Genomic DNA, 13,263 nt, shown 5'->3' with positions numbered 1-13,263 from the left:
CATTTATTATTATAAAAACAGTATTATTTACTGTAGAATATTTGATAATTACAGAAAAGCATAAGAAAAATCCTCCACAATTCTAGTACCCAGTGATAACCACCATTAAACATTTAACTACCCTAGTCTTTCAAACTCTCTCTCCATATGTATAAACAGAGTGTGTGTGTGTATTAAACACAAATTAGGAACATACTGTGATACTATATATACTTAACATTATAGCATTTTAACATATTCCTATTAAATTTCTTCAAAACTATTGTTTAATAACTATATAATAGTTTATCTATCTTCCACCAGTATTTAAGATCTTTTTAACTTTTTGCTACAGTCAATAATACTAATCCTTCTTGTGCAGAAATATTTAAAATGTTAAATATAACTTTCTTAAAAAAATATACCTTTCTTAATTCAAAATAAGGCCAACTGGAATTTGTGGCTGAAGGTAATAGCATCTCTAGGGATTTTGATCCATTTTTCTCAAATTTTCCTCTACAAACCCACATTTTTACATGCCCATTAGCAGAATATCAGCATCTGTTTCCACACCTGGAAGAATGAATGTTAACTTTAGAAACAGTTTTGCCCATCTAATAGTGAAGTAGGATGTCTCATTGTTTTATTCACTTGCCATTTATTACTGTTGAGGTTGGACATATTTTCTTATGATGGTTGGCCCATTATCTTAAGAAAATAGCATGTGATTTTTAAAGCAGACTTGCTTAAGACAACACAGCTATGGCAGTTCACAGTTAACTCCACTGCATTGACATCTTAACTGTTGTACCAATTGTCAGCCTCCCACAGTCCATTAAGGGATTTTTTTTTTTTTAAGAAGTAAAGTATTTGTTAGGATAATAAAGAGCATGAGCTTGTGTGTACGACGGAGTCTGAGCCCTGCCGTTTAGTCTTATGTAACCTAAAAGAGTTGCTTAACTTCTCCAAGCTGCAGTTTCCTTGACTATAGATAAGGCTGATAATCCTCACAGTAATTCTCATAATAATGATACAAGAATTATTAAAGCGTTCAATAAAATGCAGCTACTGTTGAAACAGAGAAATGTTTCTCTGCTGTTCACCCAGTAGGTATGTCAAGGCATTGTAGCATGCCTCTTAGAAGCCAGGACTTTTCAAATCCCAACAAGTTGCATGTTTTACTTCATTTTATTATTTAAATTTGCTGTAAGCAGCACAGCTAGTGGGACATTTTTAATAGAAAAAAACGTTGGGGGGAGCAGGTTGGTACATCACCTGGGCTGCTAGGTCAAGTGTGGTCTCAAGAGTCTTGCAGGACACTGAGATGTCTGCCGGTGTGGTGCTAGGTACTTTAGGAAGTTGCTCCCAGACTGATAGGATAAACCCACTTTCACTTCTTCCTTCTCCCAAAGGGTGAAAGAAAGAGCACTACTTTAATAGTGTTGCCAAGCTCATGCGCTCATTCGAAGGTCATTTCATGAACTTGGCTTTTCCTTCTAACATTGTGCTCATGTATCCACCTGCCTATTGGTCTAGAGTTTGGTAAATATAGTGTAGACTCTCATTTAGAGACTTTCTTTCACCGAGAAGTCAGTTTTTTGCCTAATGGATTTGAGACTGTAAGTATGTTGATCTTGAAAGATAAGTTTCAAGTTTTAGATGAAGCTTCCACCTGAGGTTGTGACTGTGATCTCTGCTAGCCACTCAGCCACGCTCACAGGTTGACTCACACTGTCTGAACTGCTTTCCGTTTCACATTCTTGTACCTTCCCAGCTGACAGCTCAGCGGGTGGGTGCCTGTTCCACCAGCTGCTGCAACCAGCCAGGTTCAGAAATGTCAGATATCCTCCAAGAGCTGCTCCGAGTCTCTGAGAAAGCTGCCAACATTGCCCGGGCGTGCAGGCAGCAGGAAGCCCTCTTCCAGCTGCTGATAGAAGAAAAGAAAGAGGGAGAAAAGAACAAGAAGTTTGCAGTTGATTTCAAGACCCTGGCTGATGTACTGGTACAGGAAGTTATCAAAGAGAATATGGAGAACAAGGTAAGGAATGTCACAGCCAAGGTAATTGCAAATTATTTGCCCCTGTGGTTCCCCCCCCCCCCCCCCGTAAAATAGCTCGCTTCCTCCTCCCCACAACCCGCCCCCCAGCACCATGGATTCTAATAAACAACTAGGTTTTCCCCCCTTATTTTGACTGCAGTATTACTAAAATGTGTGTTACAGGAAAAACTTAAATGTTGAAAAATAATCCTCCTAATTCTATTACTAGAGAAAACCACAACTGTTTTGCTAAATATTAGAATGTTTTCCTTCTGTGTGTGCATGGCAGGTTTAACTTAACTCTAAAGAAATGAGAATATACTATTTTATAACTTTTTTTTTTAACTTGATAATATTAAGTCCCACCTTTTGACATAGTCATTTACCTAATGGTTGCCTCAGTGATAGCCTCATAGGGTTCTGTAGATTTAAAGTCTGTCTTTAGTTTAGTAGGAAAACGTTGTTTGTAACTAACAATGATTGTAATTCTAGGTATTTTAAGCTGACTAGGGTAAATAAACTATATTCATAAGCAGTTATAGCAAACAATAACATTAGCAGGCACTTGTAAATGCTTACTGTGAGCCAAGTACTTATCTAAGGGCTTTAAATATATTAGTTTAACTCATAACAATTTTATGAGGTAAGAACTATCTCAATGTAATGGAAGAGAAAAGGGAGACACAGAGGTTAAATAACTTGCCTAGGGTTGCACAGCAAATGAATGGAAGAGCTGGTTTTTGAACATGGGCTGACCAACTCCAGAGTCTATGCTGTTTGTGATACTATATTACCTATTATGTAATAATCTAATTACTTTTCTTTTAGATTTGGGAGGATAGAATTTTATGTCAGAAAGCCCTACAAAATATTGGAATTGTTTCTATGAAATTCTCAAAATGTTAGGAATTATTTAGAATCATTTAAGTGAGTCCTTGACCACAGGTAGGAAGAGAGAATAAATGACCCCTTGAAATTTCTACAAACTGTTCTTTCTCATGCCCTATACAATCTGGATCCAGTGGAAGGAAATTTATTTTTGTTACTGCTCAAGAGAGCTGGGTAGAAGGGGTGGTTGAGCAACTGGATTAGAAGCGTAAGTTTTGTGGGCTAATATTTGCCTCAGAGCATTATAACAAGTTCAGGCAGTTGTTCATTCACGAAGTGTCTGCCAGGATTTATGAACACATAAATGACACTCACTTTTGGTTTGTATAAAGTGTCACGACTCTTACTTACGTACTACAGCCTCAGAAAGGGTCTCTAGGCAAACTGGGGGGCTGGAGCTTCAGCTTTTGATGACTTCATCGATAGGTTCAGTGCCAGTATGTGGTGACTTGCATTGTTCTTCAAAAGAGTTAAAAATAACAAGTAGTTGTGGGCAGTGTTACATCCATTGGCCATCTGTGAATAACTGAGCTCAAACATTTGAAGCATTTCCTTGCTTTCATTGCCTGAGAATTGTACTCTTACCATAATTCAGCACATATTTTGAGAGAAATTATCTTTACTACAGAGAAAATCAGAAGCAAAATGTGTCCAAAAGCTTCCTGGTCATACAAAGATGAGAGAAGCTTCCTATTTAGCTTGTTTCTTTTTGTTTGTTTTTTCATTCCATCAAAATATTGATGCATAAGTTGTTGGCAAATAAAATATTTCCCCTTTTTTGCTACATGGCCTTCCTACCCTGATGGTTAAGGATATCTTAACATGTGCAGAAAACAAAATTAAATGTTATCCTCTGTTCCTTTCTATCCGGGTTCAAGTAATCATCTTAGGTACTTGGTCAGTAACATTAACTTGTACAAGTTACTAGGGTACTTTGTAGGAGCAGCAGTTAAAACATCTCCTTTGTAAGCATTCTAGCTCATGGCCCTTAACTAGAAGGATGAAGTTCTAGAAGTACTTCTGCAGACTCAACAGAACATAAAGAAACCAGACTTCTACCATGATTTGGACTTTCTAAAGGGGCAAAGGAGCAGGAAAATATTAGAAAACTACTGATATTAGAAAAGTGATGAACCAATCTGACTTCACTTATTACACTTGGATTGATTTCTGGAATTGTAAACTCTCAAATTTCTGACCTATTGTGCTATTTAGTTTGAAATATAAAGTGGAAATCTGTTCAGAATTGAGCATGAATGTGGGATTTTTTTTGTTGCTGTTTTGTATTCTTGTCATATTCTGAATCATTCAGTTTCCAGGCTTGGGGAAAAAAATTTTGGGAGAAGAATCCAATGAATTTACTAATGATTTGGGTAAGTACAAGAATCTTAATATAGTTTTATAACTTAATTATCATATTGTATTTTTATTTTCAACTTACATCATGAAATTAATGTTTGGAGGCCTTTCATGTAGATAATACATTTGAATGTTAAACTTCATTCAGCACTTTAGGATAACCTGCCACGTAAGACAGAGATGTGGCCTCTTAGAATTATTTAGCAAGTTCACATGTATTCTAGCTGTAACCCTGTAGCATTGAACAATGATTTAACCTTTGGGAAAGTTGCATGGCCCTTTGAGAATCTGATGGAAGTTACAGATGCCCCCCAAAGGATGCAGATCTACACAGATGTGCAGACAATCTCACGTCCAAGTAGACCCATTTGTGGACCTCCTGGAGAGCCCATGGGCTTCCCCGGTGGGTCAGCAGTAAAGAATGCACCTGCAATTCAGGAGACCCAGGTTCGATCCCTGGATCAGGAAGATCCCCTGCAGAAGGAAATGGCAACCCACTCCAGTATTCTTGTCTGGAGAATCCCATGAACAGAGAAGCCCGATGGGCCACAGTCCATGGGGTCACACAGAGTCGGGTAGGACTGAGTGACTGACACTTTGGGAAGTCCACAGACCTAGGCTGAGAATGTAGAGACGGCCCTGTCCCTGAATGACCTCTGCTTCTCTGGTCTCAGAACCTCTGTAAAGGGAGAGGGACAACCTAAAAGGTTCCTTTTAGCACCAAGTTTTAACTCTAATCGGTTTCCTGTGAGCCAAATTCTCCTTTGATGGACCCCCATGTTCCCTTGTGGTAGAGAGAAAAATACAACATCTCTGACCCTTTTTTAGAGAAGCAAGCGGTTTTTAGTTTGCCTGGGTTTTGTTTGTTTAATGGTAGAAGATTAAAATAGTGAACTTTAAACAGATCATGTGACAAATAGTTAAACATCTAGAGGCATATTTACAAAGGAAACTAATTTCTGGATTAACTCTGGAAAAAATTTGTCATTTCATGGGCTGCGTATTAAGATAGTTCTGTGACAGTAAGAAGAAAGAGAAATGTCAGTTAAACTTAAGGTTAAAAAAAATCACCTGTGACTTACCCCCGTAAGAAATCCTACACTGAAAAACCTATATTTGGCTACATCATAAACAGTTATTGTAATACTTATCTAGAATGATAGGGGCAAAAATGCATTCCACATACATTTTCCTGAGAACTGAAGGAGAGGATGGTTTTAGTATATTGGAGGGCAGAGACCTATGGTAGAGGAGGGGCTGGTGGATGAGGTCAGATGAGATCATGGAAGTTCAAAGGAAGGAGTTTCCTTAAGTATGATGAGAATTCAGCGGCAAACTTTAAGCCCTGGAGTAAGGTGATACGATTTGCTCCTTTGAGTGAACCCATGCCTTTTACTGAGCCTAGAGTAGCTGCTCAACAAGTGGTGGTGATTAACATTATTCCCCAACTTTAACAATCTCATTTAATTTGAACTAAACTTAATTGACTGATTCTTGCTGTTTCAGAATCGTCATTGTCATAGATTCGCAGTGTGCTTCCCAAACTCAAACAGTCACGGGAGTCACCGGGGGATCTTGTCAGACCTCAGGGTCTGGGATGGGGCCTGAAGTCCTGAATGTCTAACAGGCGCTCCGGTGATGGTGCCGCTGCTGGTTCTTGGGATGGCTAGGATAGCTAGGAGTGTTTGTCGAGGTACCTCAGGAGCCCCAAAGTGCCATGTTTCTTAACTTTTAAAAATTTATATTCTGCGTTGCTGTCGCTTTTTGTTGGTAAAAGTCCTAGGAGAGCCTCTCTTCTCATTTGTGCTTTGGGGGTTGGAAACCACATGAAGCAGGGGTCTAAGATTTATCTTTAAAGTGATGGCAAACACATGGACTTGGTAATGTGGGGTTCCAGTTGCAGAAGCAGCTTTGCTCACATCCTGATTCCCAGTGGTTTCACAGAGGAGAGCTATTCTACGTATGTGATTTAGAGTCCTACAGCTTTACCACATTTAAAGATGAATGTACGTCATCTTATATTTACGGAGCATAGACAGTTTTTAGTTAAAAGCATCACAGAGGGACGTAGAAGCCCTTCTGTGTACTTATTAAAAACTCTTTTCTTTTCAATCAATATATTCAAACGTGGACAGGGTGACCTCCAGGATATTAAAAGCCACAAGGTAAAAGACACAGAAGATTGTTTATCAAAGACTCAGGGTTCAGGATTCTTAACATGAGCTGCCTTAAACTGGATACAAAAACTGTGCATGTGCCCATGTGGGAACTTTTTTTGGAGAGAAGGCCCTTTGGTGCCTAGAACTCATTTCTCACTGTGAGGTGGTTGAGTGACTACTGAATCAGCTTTGACTTTATGAAGCCCACTGGTAGATTCTGGCGGTTAGCCAGATTAGGAGACACTAGACTGGATATCGTGTGTGTGTGTGTGTGTGTGTGTGTGTGTGTGTGTGTTGGTCGTTCAGTTGTGTCTAATTCTTTGTGACCCCATGGACTGTAGCCCACCAGGGTCCTCTGTCCATGGGATTCTCCAGTTTAGAATAGTGGAGTTGGGCTATATTTAAAATGGATAACCGACAGAAACCTATTGTATAGCACAGGGAACTCTGCTCAATATTCTGTGCCAGCCTGGATGGGAAGAGAGTTTCAGGGAGGATGGATACATGTGTATGTATGGCTGAGTCCCCTCACTGTTCACCTGGAACTATCACAGCATTGTTAATTGGCTGTACCCCAATACAAAATGTTTTGGTGTTAAGGAAAAAGAAAAGAACAGTGGCGTGGGCTGGATGTGTTATCCTCACCTAATCTGAGGTGCTTCTCCCAACCCCCCTGTTCTTTCTCCTCTGAAACTTGAGATGTAATGGTCTTCAGTTTGTCTTTACTCTAGGGGAAAAGATTATCATGAGACTGGGTCCAACAGAGGAAGAAACAGTAGCTCTTCTCAGCAAAGTCCTTAATGGTAACAAACTGGCATCTGAGGCCTTAGCCAAGGTTGTGCACCAGGACGTTTTCTTCAGTGACCCAGAGCTGGATTCAGTAGAGATCAACATTCCACAGGACATCTTGGGAATCTGGGTGGATCCTATAGGTAAGCAGAGGAGAGTGTTTGCTTTTGTCTATTTGCTCTTCTTAGTAATCCTTTTTTTGTGAGGGGGCAGTGTTGGAAAAATGAAAATTGAGGGTATGGTTTAACTCTCCTAGAAGTTTTTAAATTTTTGAAGTTTTAAAATGATAAACGACTCTCACTGCTGTAACCTGGGTTCAATCCCTGGTTGGGGAACTGAGACCCCACAAGCTACACGTTGGGGCCTAAATAAATAAATGAAGAGTTGAGGTGTGTATTATATACATATACACATATATTTATAACACACGTGTGTATACACACACACACACACACACACACATAGAGGCACATAAACAAAACTGAATTAACTCATTTTTGAAAGACCTCAGGGGCCAGACTGCTAAGTATGAGAGAAGAATGAAATGATGGCAGCCATAACTAATTAAACACACATGCATCTTGAGAACATTCCGCTCTGGCAGATTATTACCATCTGGAAGTACAGTGCAGATCTTCAGATTTAAAAATAATAAAAACGCAAATCCAGGTTTTTAAATGAGCTCTCACAACTGAACTCCTGGCTCCTAAGTCAGTTAAGTAAGTGAACAAGCAGAACCACCGTACAGGTCAGGGAAAACCCAGCTGAATGTGACTCCTAGCGGTCGGTTTGTGAGTCCTGTGTATACCTCACCATTATTTTTTTGGTCATGATTATGGTAGAACCATAATCTATAGTTCATTGTTTTAAAACTATAGGCCTATCTCAATGATGCCGTTAATATAATGCCCTCGGTCTAAGTCCCACTTTTCCCCCAGCTTCCTGGCATAGTGTACCCAACACAACTGGGACCAGTCATTAAGCTGAGTAGGCAGACTCCCCTCACCCTCTCCCCTACGTGATAGACATGCCTTTAATCACAGCAGTAGAGCATTCAGTCAATGCATTGTTATGCAGACTACGAATGTTTTCCAGAATCTTTTATCGCCTAAAGGTAAATCAGCCTCAGTTATGGTTTTTGAGGAACTGAAACCTTGTTTTGTTTTTGTCCTGAATTGATTCTGTTAGCTAGCTCTCTGGATCTTGTGCCTGGCACATCCTTAACTGGGTATTAATTCACTAGATGCTGGCAGGTACATCTTTTAAGCAGAAACCTCACTCCTTAGCTTCTTTTTCCCAGGCTCTTTGCGACCCCATGGACGGTAGCCTACCAGGCTCCTTAGTCCATGGGATTTTCCAGGCAAGAATACTAGAATGGGTTGCCATTTCCTTCTCCAGGGCATCATCCCGACCCAGGGATTGAACCCGGGTCTCCCGCATTGTATGCAGACGCTTTGCTGTCTGAGCTTCTTCCTCTTGTGACACCATTGTCTCTTTCCTCCTAATTTGAGGGACAAAACAAACAAGTAAAAAGGCAATTCCATCCCTGATGGAATTCAAATGAAATGGAATTCAGATTCCTGGAAGGAGACTTTCTCACCCACCTTGGTTGGACCTGTCCTCTGATTAGTAAGAGCTCAAAGGAACCCCCCAGTTATCCTGAGCCATTACCTTTTAAATGATTTTGACATGGTGATGAATATTTGAGTGCTTCTTACCATTTGCAAGGTGTTATGCCCTGGAGAAGGGAATGGCTCCCCACTCTAGTATTCTTGCCTGGAGAAATCCATGGACAGAGGAGCCTGGTGGCTCCAGTCCTATGGGGTCACAAAGAGTTGTTCATGACAGCAATTAACAACACAAAAAGGAAGGAAGACATGCTAGCTGCCATAGGAATTGTAGACATGTCCCTTTTGTCCAAGAATTTATGTATGGTTGGGAAAATGAAACACAAGCAGCTTAAAAGTGAAGTACAAAAGGTCAAATAATAATTCCATATAAGTGGCACCCAAAGGTAAAACATGATTGGTTATTATCTTAGTCCATTTGAGCTGCTATAACAAGATACCATGGACAGTTTCAGAGGCTGAGAAGTCCAGTGCCAGCATGATTAGGTGAGGGTCTTCTTCCTGATTCATAATTGCCGTCTTTTCACTGTGTACTCGGACAGTAAAGAATCTGCCTGCAATACAGGAGACCCGGGTTTGATCCCTGGATCAGGAAGATCCCCCGAGAAGGGAATGGCAACCCTCTCCAGTAATCTTGGCTGCAGAATCCCATGGACAGAGGAGCCTGGCAGGCTACATTCCATGGGGTTGCAAAAGAGTCAGACACAACCGAGCAACTAACACTCACACTGTACTCATAAAGTGGAAGAGACTAAGAATATCATTAATTCCATTCATGAGATTCCACCCCGAGGACTGAAGTACCTCCCAAAGGCCCCACTTACTAATACCATCAACTTTGGAGGGTTAGAATTTTGGGGGACACAAACATTTAGACCACACCTGTTACCAAATTAGAAATGATCTAGGACAGGTTTTATAGGTGTCTTCATCATTATTTTCTAAATAATCATTACCTGAATCCTGACAGATGTGCTTCATTTTTCAGATTCAACTTACCAGTACATAAAAGGCTCTGCCGACGTCACGCCCACCCACGGAGTCTTCCCCACTGGACTCCAGTGCGTCACTATTCTAATTGGTGTCTATGACGTGCAGACAGGGGAGCCTCTCATGGGAGTCATCAACCAGCCTTTCGTATCACAAGACCTACGCACCCTCAGGTAGGAATTGAATATTTTCGGCATATTATGGTTTTCAGAATTTACAACCTCAGCTTTGTTTATTGTCAGGATTATCTCTCCGTGTGACATTCCCATGACTCGATACATTGGGCATTCCTACTAAAAATCTCCATGTTTGAGTTAATGGTCCTTTAATTTTCAATCCTGGGTTTCACGACAAAATGTGAAAATGATCTAACGAAAAGATAAGTAGGTATGGCCAGGATTAGAACCTCTCCCTATAAAAACAAACAAAACTGTCAGTATGACTTTCTTTTCTGCGTCCTCCTTCCTCACACTCCCGTGGACCGTTCGCAGAGCATAGAGGGTGGCCAAGCCTTTGGTTACCCTGATCCACGGCCTACGGATCAGAGTATGACAGGGTTGACGCCAGAGCATGGCAGGGTTCAAGTAGAAGCAGCTTTTCTCCTGCAGTTTCAGCTTTTTACTGAAATAAATGACATTTTTTTCCACTCATGTAGAACTATATATTTTTTAATTAAATTTTGACTTGCTTCAAGCAACTAAGAATTGTTCGTTCTTTAATAGTCATAAACTACACCTCTGCAGTGTTGATATTTTTCATCTTCCCTGCCTTCTTCCAAACTGAAAGTGTTTGTTATCTTTAAAGGGTCGTCAAGAAGTTAAAAATAAGTGGGACTGGATGTTAACATAATCATGACCTAGAAATGGTTGACAAAGTAGTTGGCCCAAATCCTGGGTTTGATAGCAGATTCTACCACTGATTTACATTCTTAAACACTTACGTTCTCTAAGCCTCAGTCTCCTTCTCTGGAAAGAAACTATCCAGCGTATATAGTAAGTTAAACATTGAGAAATGTTAGATGGTATTTTTGTTGTTGCCCACCACCCCCCCCCCCACCAAAAAAAAAGACTCCATCTTTCTTGATGTTAAAGCCAAAGTGGAGCTAGTGAATTGGAGGATAAAAATGCTGAAAAGAATTCAGCATTGTGAAAGATTTGCGGATTGAAAATCTTATTTATCTGCTCATCTTTATCCCCATAAGACTTTAAATGCCAAAAGAGGCAGTGAAACTTCGCTGTGTTCCCAGAGGCTGGAAATCCCACAAATACTTTAGCACTGTCCTGGATGAATGTGATAATGCAAAAAAAAAAAAAAAAACCTGAATGCATTCCTAACTGGCAACAACACAGGCAGCAACGTGCACAGGGAGTAACTTTTAGAAATGAATTAGCCATTTGATTACTATCTCTAGGCTTAAGGGCCTTGAGACTCACTATGTTCTGTATTTTCCACATCAAGTTGGGAAGCCATAGGAGCAGTGAAAAACCAATGTGATAACTTGCCTCCACAAACTGAACATTCTCTTCCGTAGGTGGAAAGGACGGTGCTACTGGGGCCTTTCTTACTTGGGGACCAATATCCATTCCCTTCTGCCTCCCGTCTCTACAAGAAACAACAGTGAGATGCAGAGCCAAGGGACCCAAAACCCCAGCTCCGAAGGCTCCTGCCCGTTCTCAGTGGTCATTAGTACCAGTGAAAAGGAGACCATCAAGGGCGCATTGTCACGTGTGTGTGGAGAGCGCATCTTCCGGGCAGCTGGGGCTGGTTACAAGAGCCTCTGTGTGGTCCTCGGCCTCGTTGACATTTACATCTTCTCAGAAGATACCACGTTCAAGTGGGACTCCTGTGCTGCCCACGCCATCCTCAGGGCCATGGGTGGGGGGATGGTGGACTTAAAAGAATGCCTGGAAAGAAATCCTGACACGGGCCTTGACTTGCCGCAGTTGGTGTATCACGTGGGAAACGAAGGCACTGCTGGAGTGGATCGGTGGGCCAACAAGGGAGGACTCATCGCATACAGATCAGAGAAGCAGCTGGAGACGTTCTTGAGCCGCCTCCTCCAGCACCTTGCCCCTGCGGCTACACATACGTAGATGAGCTCCGTCCTCCTGGGCTCCGCAGCCCAACCGTGGACCTAATTTCCACATCTCTTGTCTTTGAAGACAGCTTTGTCCTATTGACAGTCAACATTCACCTTCCTCTTTGGGGGAGCATTTTTCCATTATGTGTTCATAATGCTAATAAATGAATGATATTCATGCAGCAGTTAAATGTGTGAGATTCTTTATAGAGGATTTTGTGCCATTATTGCTGCTTGAAACGCTTCGATAAAATATTGAAGACAGGAAAAATTCCTGCTCAATTAATGAAGCTCTTTAGAACATGAGTTTAGAGGTGATAAGTTAATGTCACTGAAATATTAGGGAGAGCAAAGGGGGTTGTGTGTTTCCTGTCTGGAACAGAAATCTTCAGCTTTAGCCTTTGGCAGAACATTTAGAACTGTGAATTTGAAGCATAATTTGGCCATGTTCATGTGCTTTCAGTGACGCTGTTTCTTACAAGAATTAAAGCCCGGAACCCTGATGGCACCATCCTACTCATGAACTCTCACACTCACACACATCCACACTCATACACACATTCTGAAACTCTCTCTCAAATCTATATTCTTATTCTCTCATTCTAATTCTCTGATTCTGCCACTAATTATGTCTCTAGTTCTCTCTAACACTCTCACTTAACATACTCTTCTGTCAGTAAGACAGGAGGATAAAGACATTTCTGTAGTTTTTGCATAGTATTTATTACACTTCAAAAACCAGAGGTAGAGTTAAATACATACAATCGTTGGTCTGCTAGAACCCATGTTGAATGTCCTCTGAGGTGGGTGAGACCTCTTTTTCCTATCTCTTTAGCAGCCCCGGTGAGGAGAGAGTTCCACCATCTGGAGAGACCAAACTCTCAGCTATCTCCTTTCTGCCCTACGCCCTCTTGAGGCCAAAAGATTTTCTGCAGCATCCTCTGTTTTTCTGCAATTACAAAGGAATCACAGTAAGTCAAACTTTTAGTTTATTTTTTTTAATTTATTTATTTTAATTGGAGGCTATTTAAAGGTATCTCATTGCACACAGCAGATTCAACGACTTATTTAGTGAGAAAGTTACATAGCTTTTAAACATCTGTACACGCTTTGTGATTGATGGTGGGTCCTCGAGCTGTATCTTCTAATTTTAAAGGTTGATTTTTAAGTCAAAGTGAGTTCATTCTTCACAAAACACATTAGAAACCAAACCCCAGAAACTAGTTGTGCTGCCTGATCGTCATCAGAATGGAAAAATAGAATATAGTTAAAGAAAAAGCATGTTGTGCACATAAACATTTTTAGAATATGTAAATTATCAATAACAATGCAGTGAAAACAGTCATCTTCAAT

The 13,263-nt window shown here is 40.7% G+C and overlaps 1 protein-coding gene across 6 annotated transcripts in view; it reads left to right on the top strand.

Annotated features, from left to right (window-relative positions):
* INPP1 (inositol polyphosphate-1-phosphatase) overlaps positions 1-12,095 on the top strand; it is a 37,597-nt gene extending 25,502 nt beyond the window's left edge. For 5 of the 6 annotated variants that reach the window (XM_006067406.4, XM_025273356.3, XM_025273360.3 and 2 more), the window contains exons 2-6: positions 1,754-2,017; positions 4,218-4,278; positions 7,155-7,355; positions 9,829-10,003; positions 11,362-12,095. In XM_006067406.4, coding sequence (XP_006067468.3) covers positions 1,754-2,017; positions 4,218-4,278; positions 7,155-7,355; positions 9,829-10,003; positions 11,362-11,923 — 1,263 coding nt within the window. In that variant the 3' untranslated portion in view covers positions 11,924-12,095. Of the gene's footprint in view, positions 1-1,753; positions 2,018-4,217; positions 4,279-7,138; positions 7,356-9,828; positions 10,004-11,361 lie in introns of those variants that run through there. The other variant, XM_044932465.2, reaches the window with a different exon arrangement.
* The last annotated feature ends 1,168 nt before the right edge of the window (positions 12,096-13,263 follow it).

Source organism: Bubalus bubalis, chromosome 2 (genome assembly GCF_019923935.1).
Source record: "Bubalus bubalis isolate 160015118507 breed Murrah chromosome 2, NDDB_SH_1, whole genome shotgun sequence".
Lineage (NCBI taxonomy): Eukaryota > Metazoa > Chordata > Mammalia > Artiodactyla > Bovidae > Bubalus > Bubalus bubalis.
Note: the sequence above shows the minus strand (reverse complement) of the source record. Positions and strands in the feature narration are given on the sequence as shown.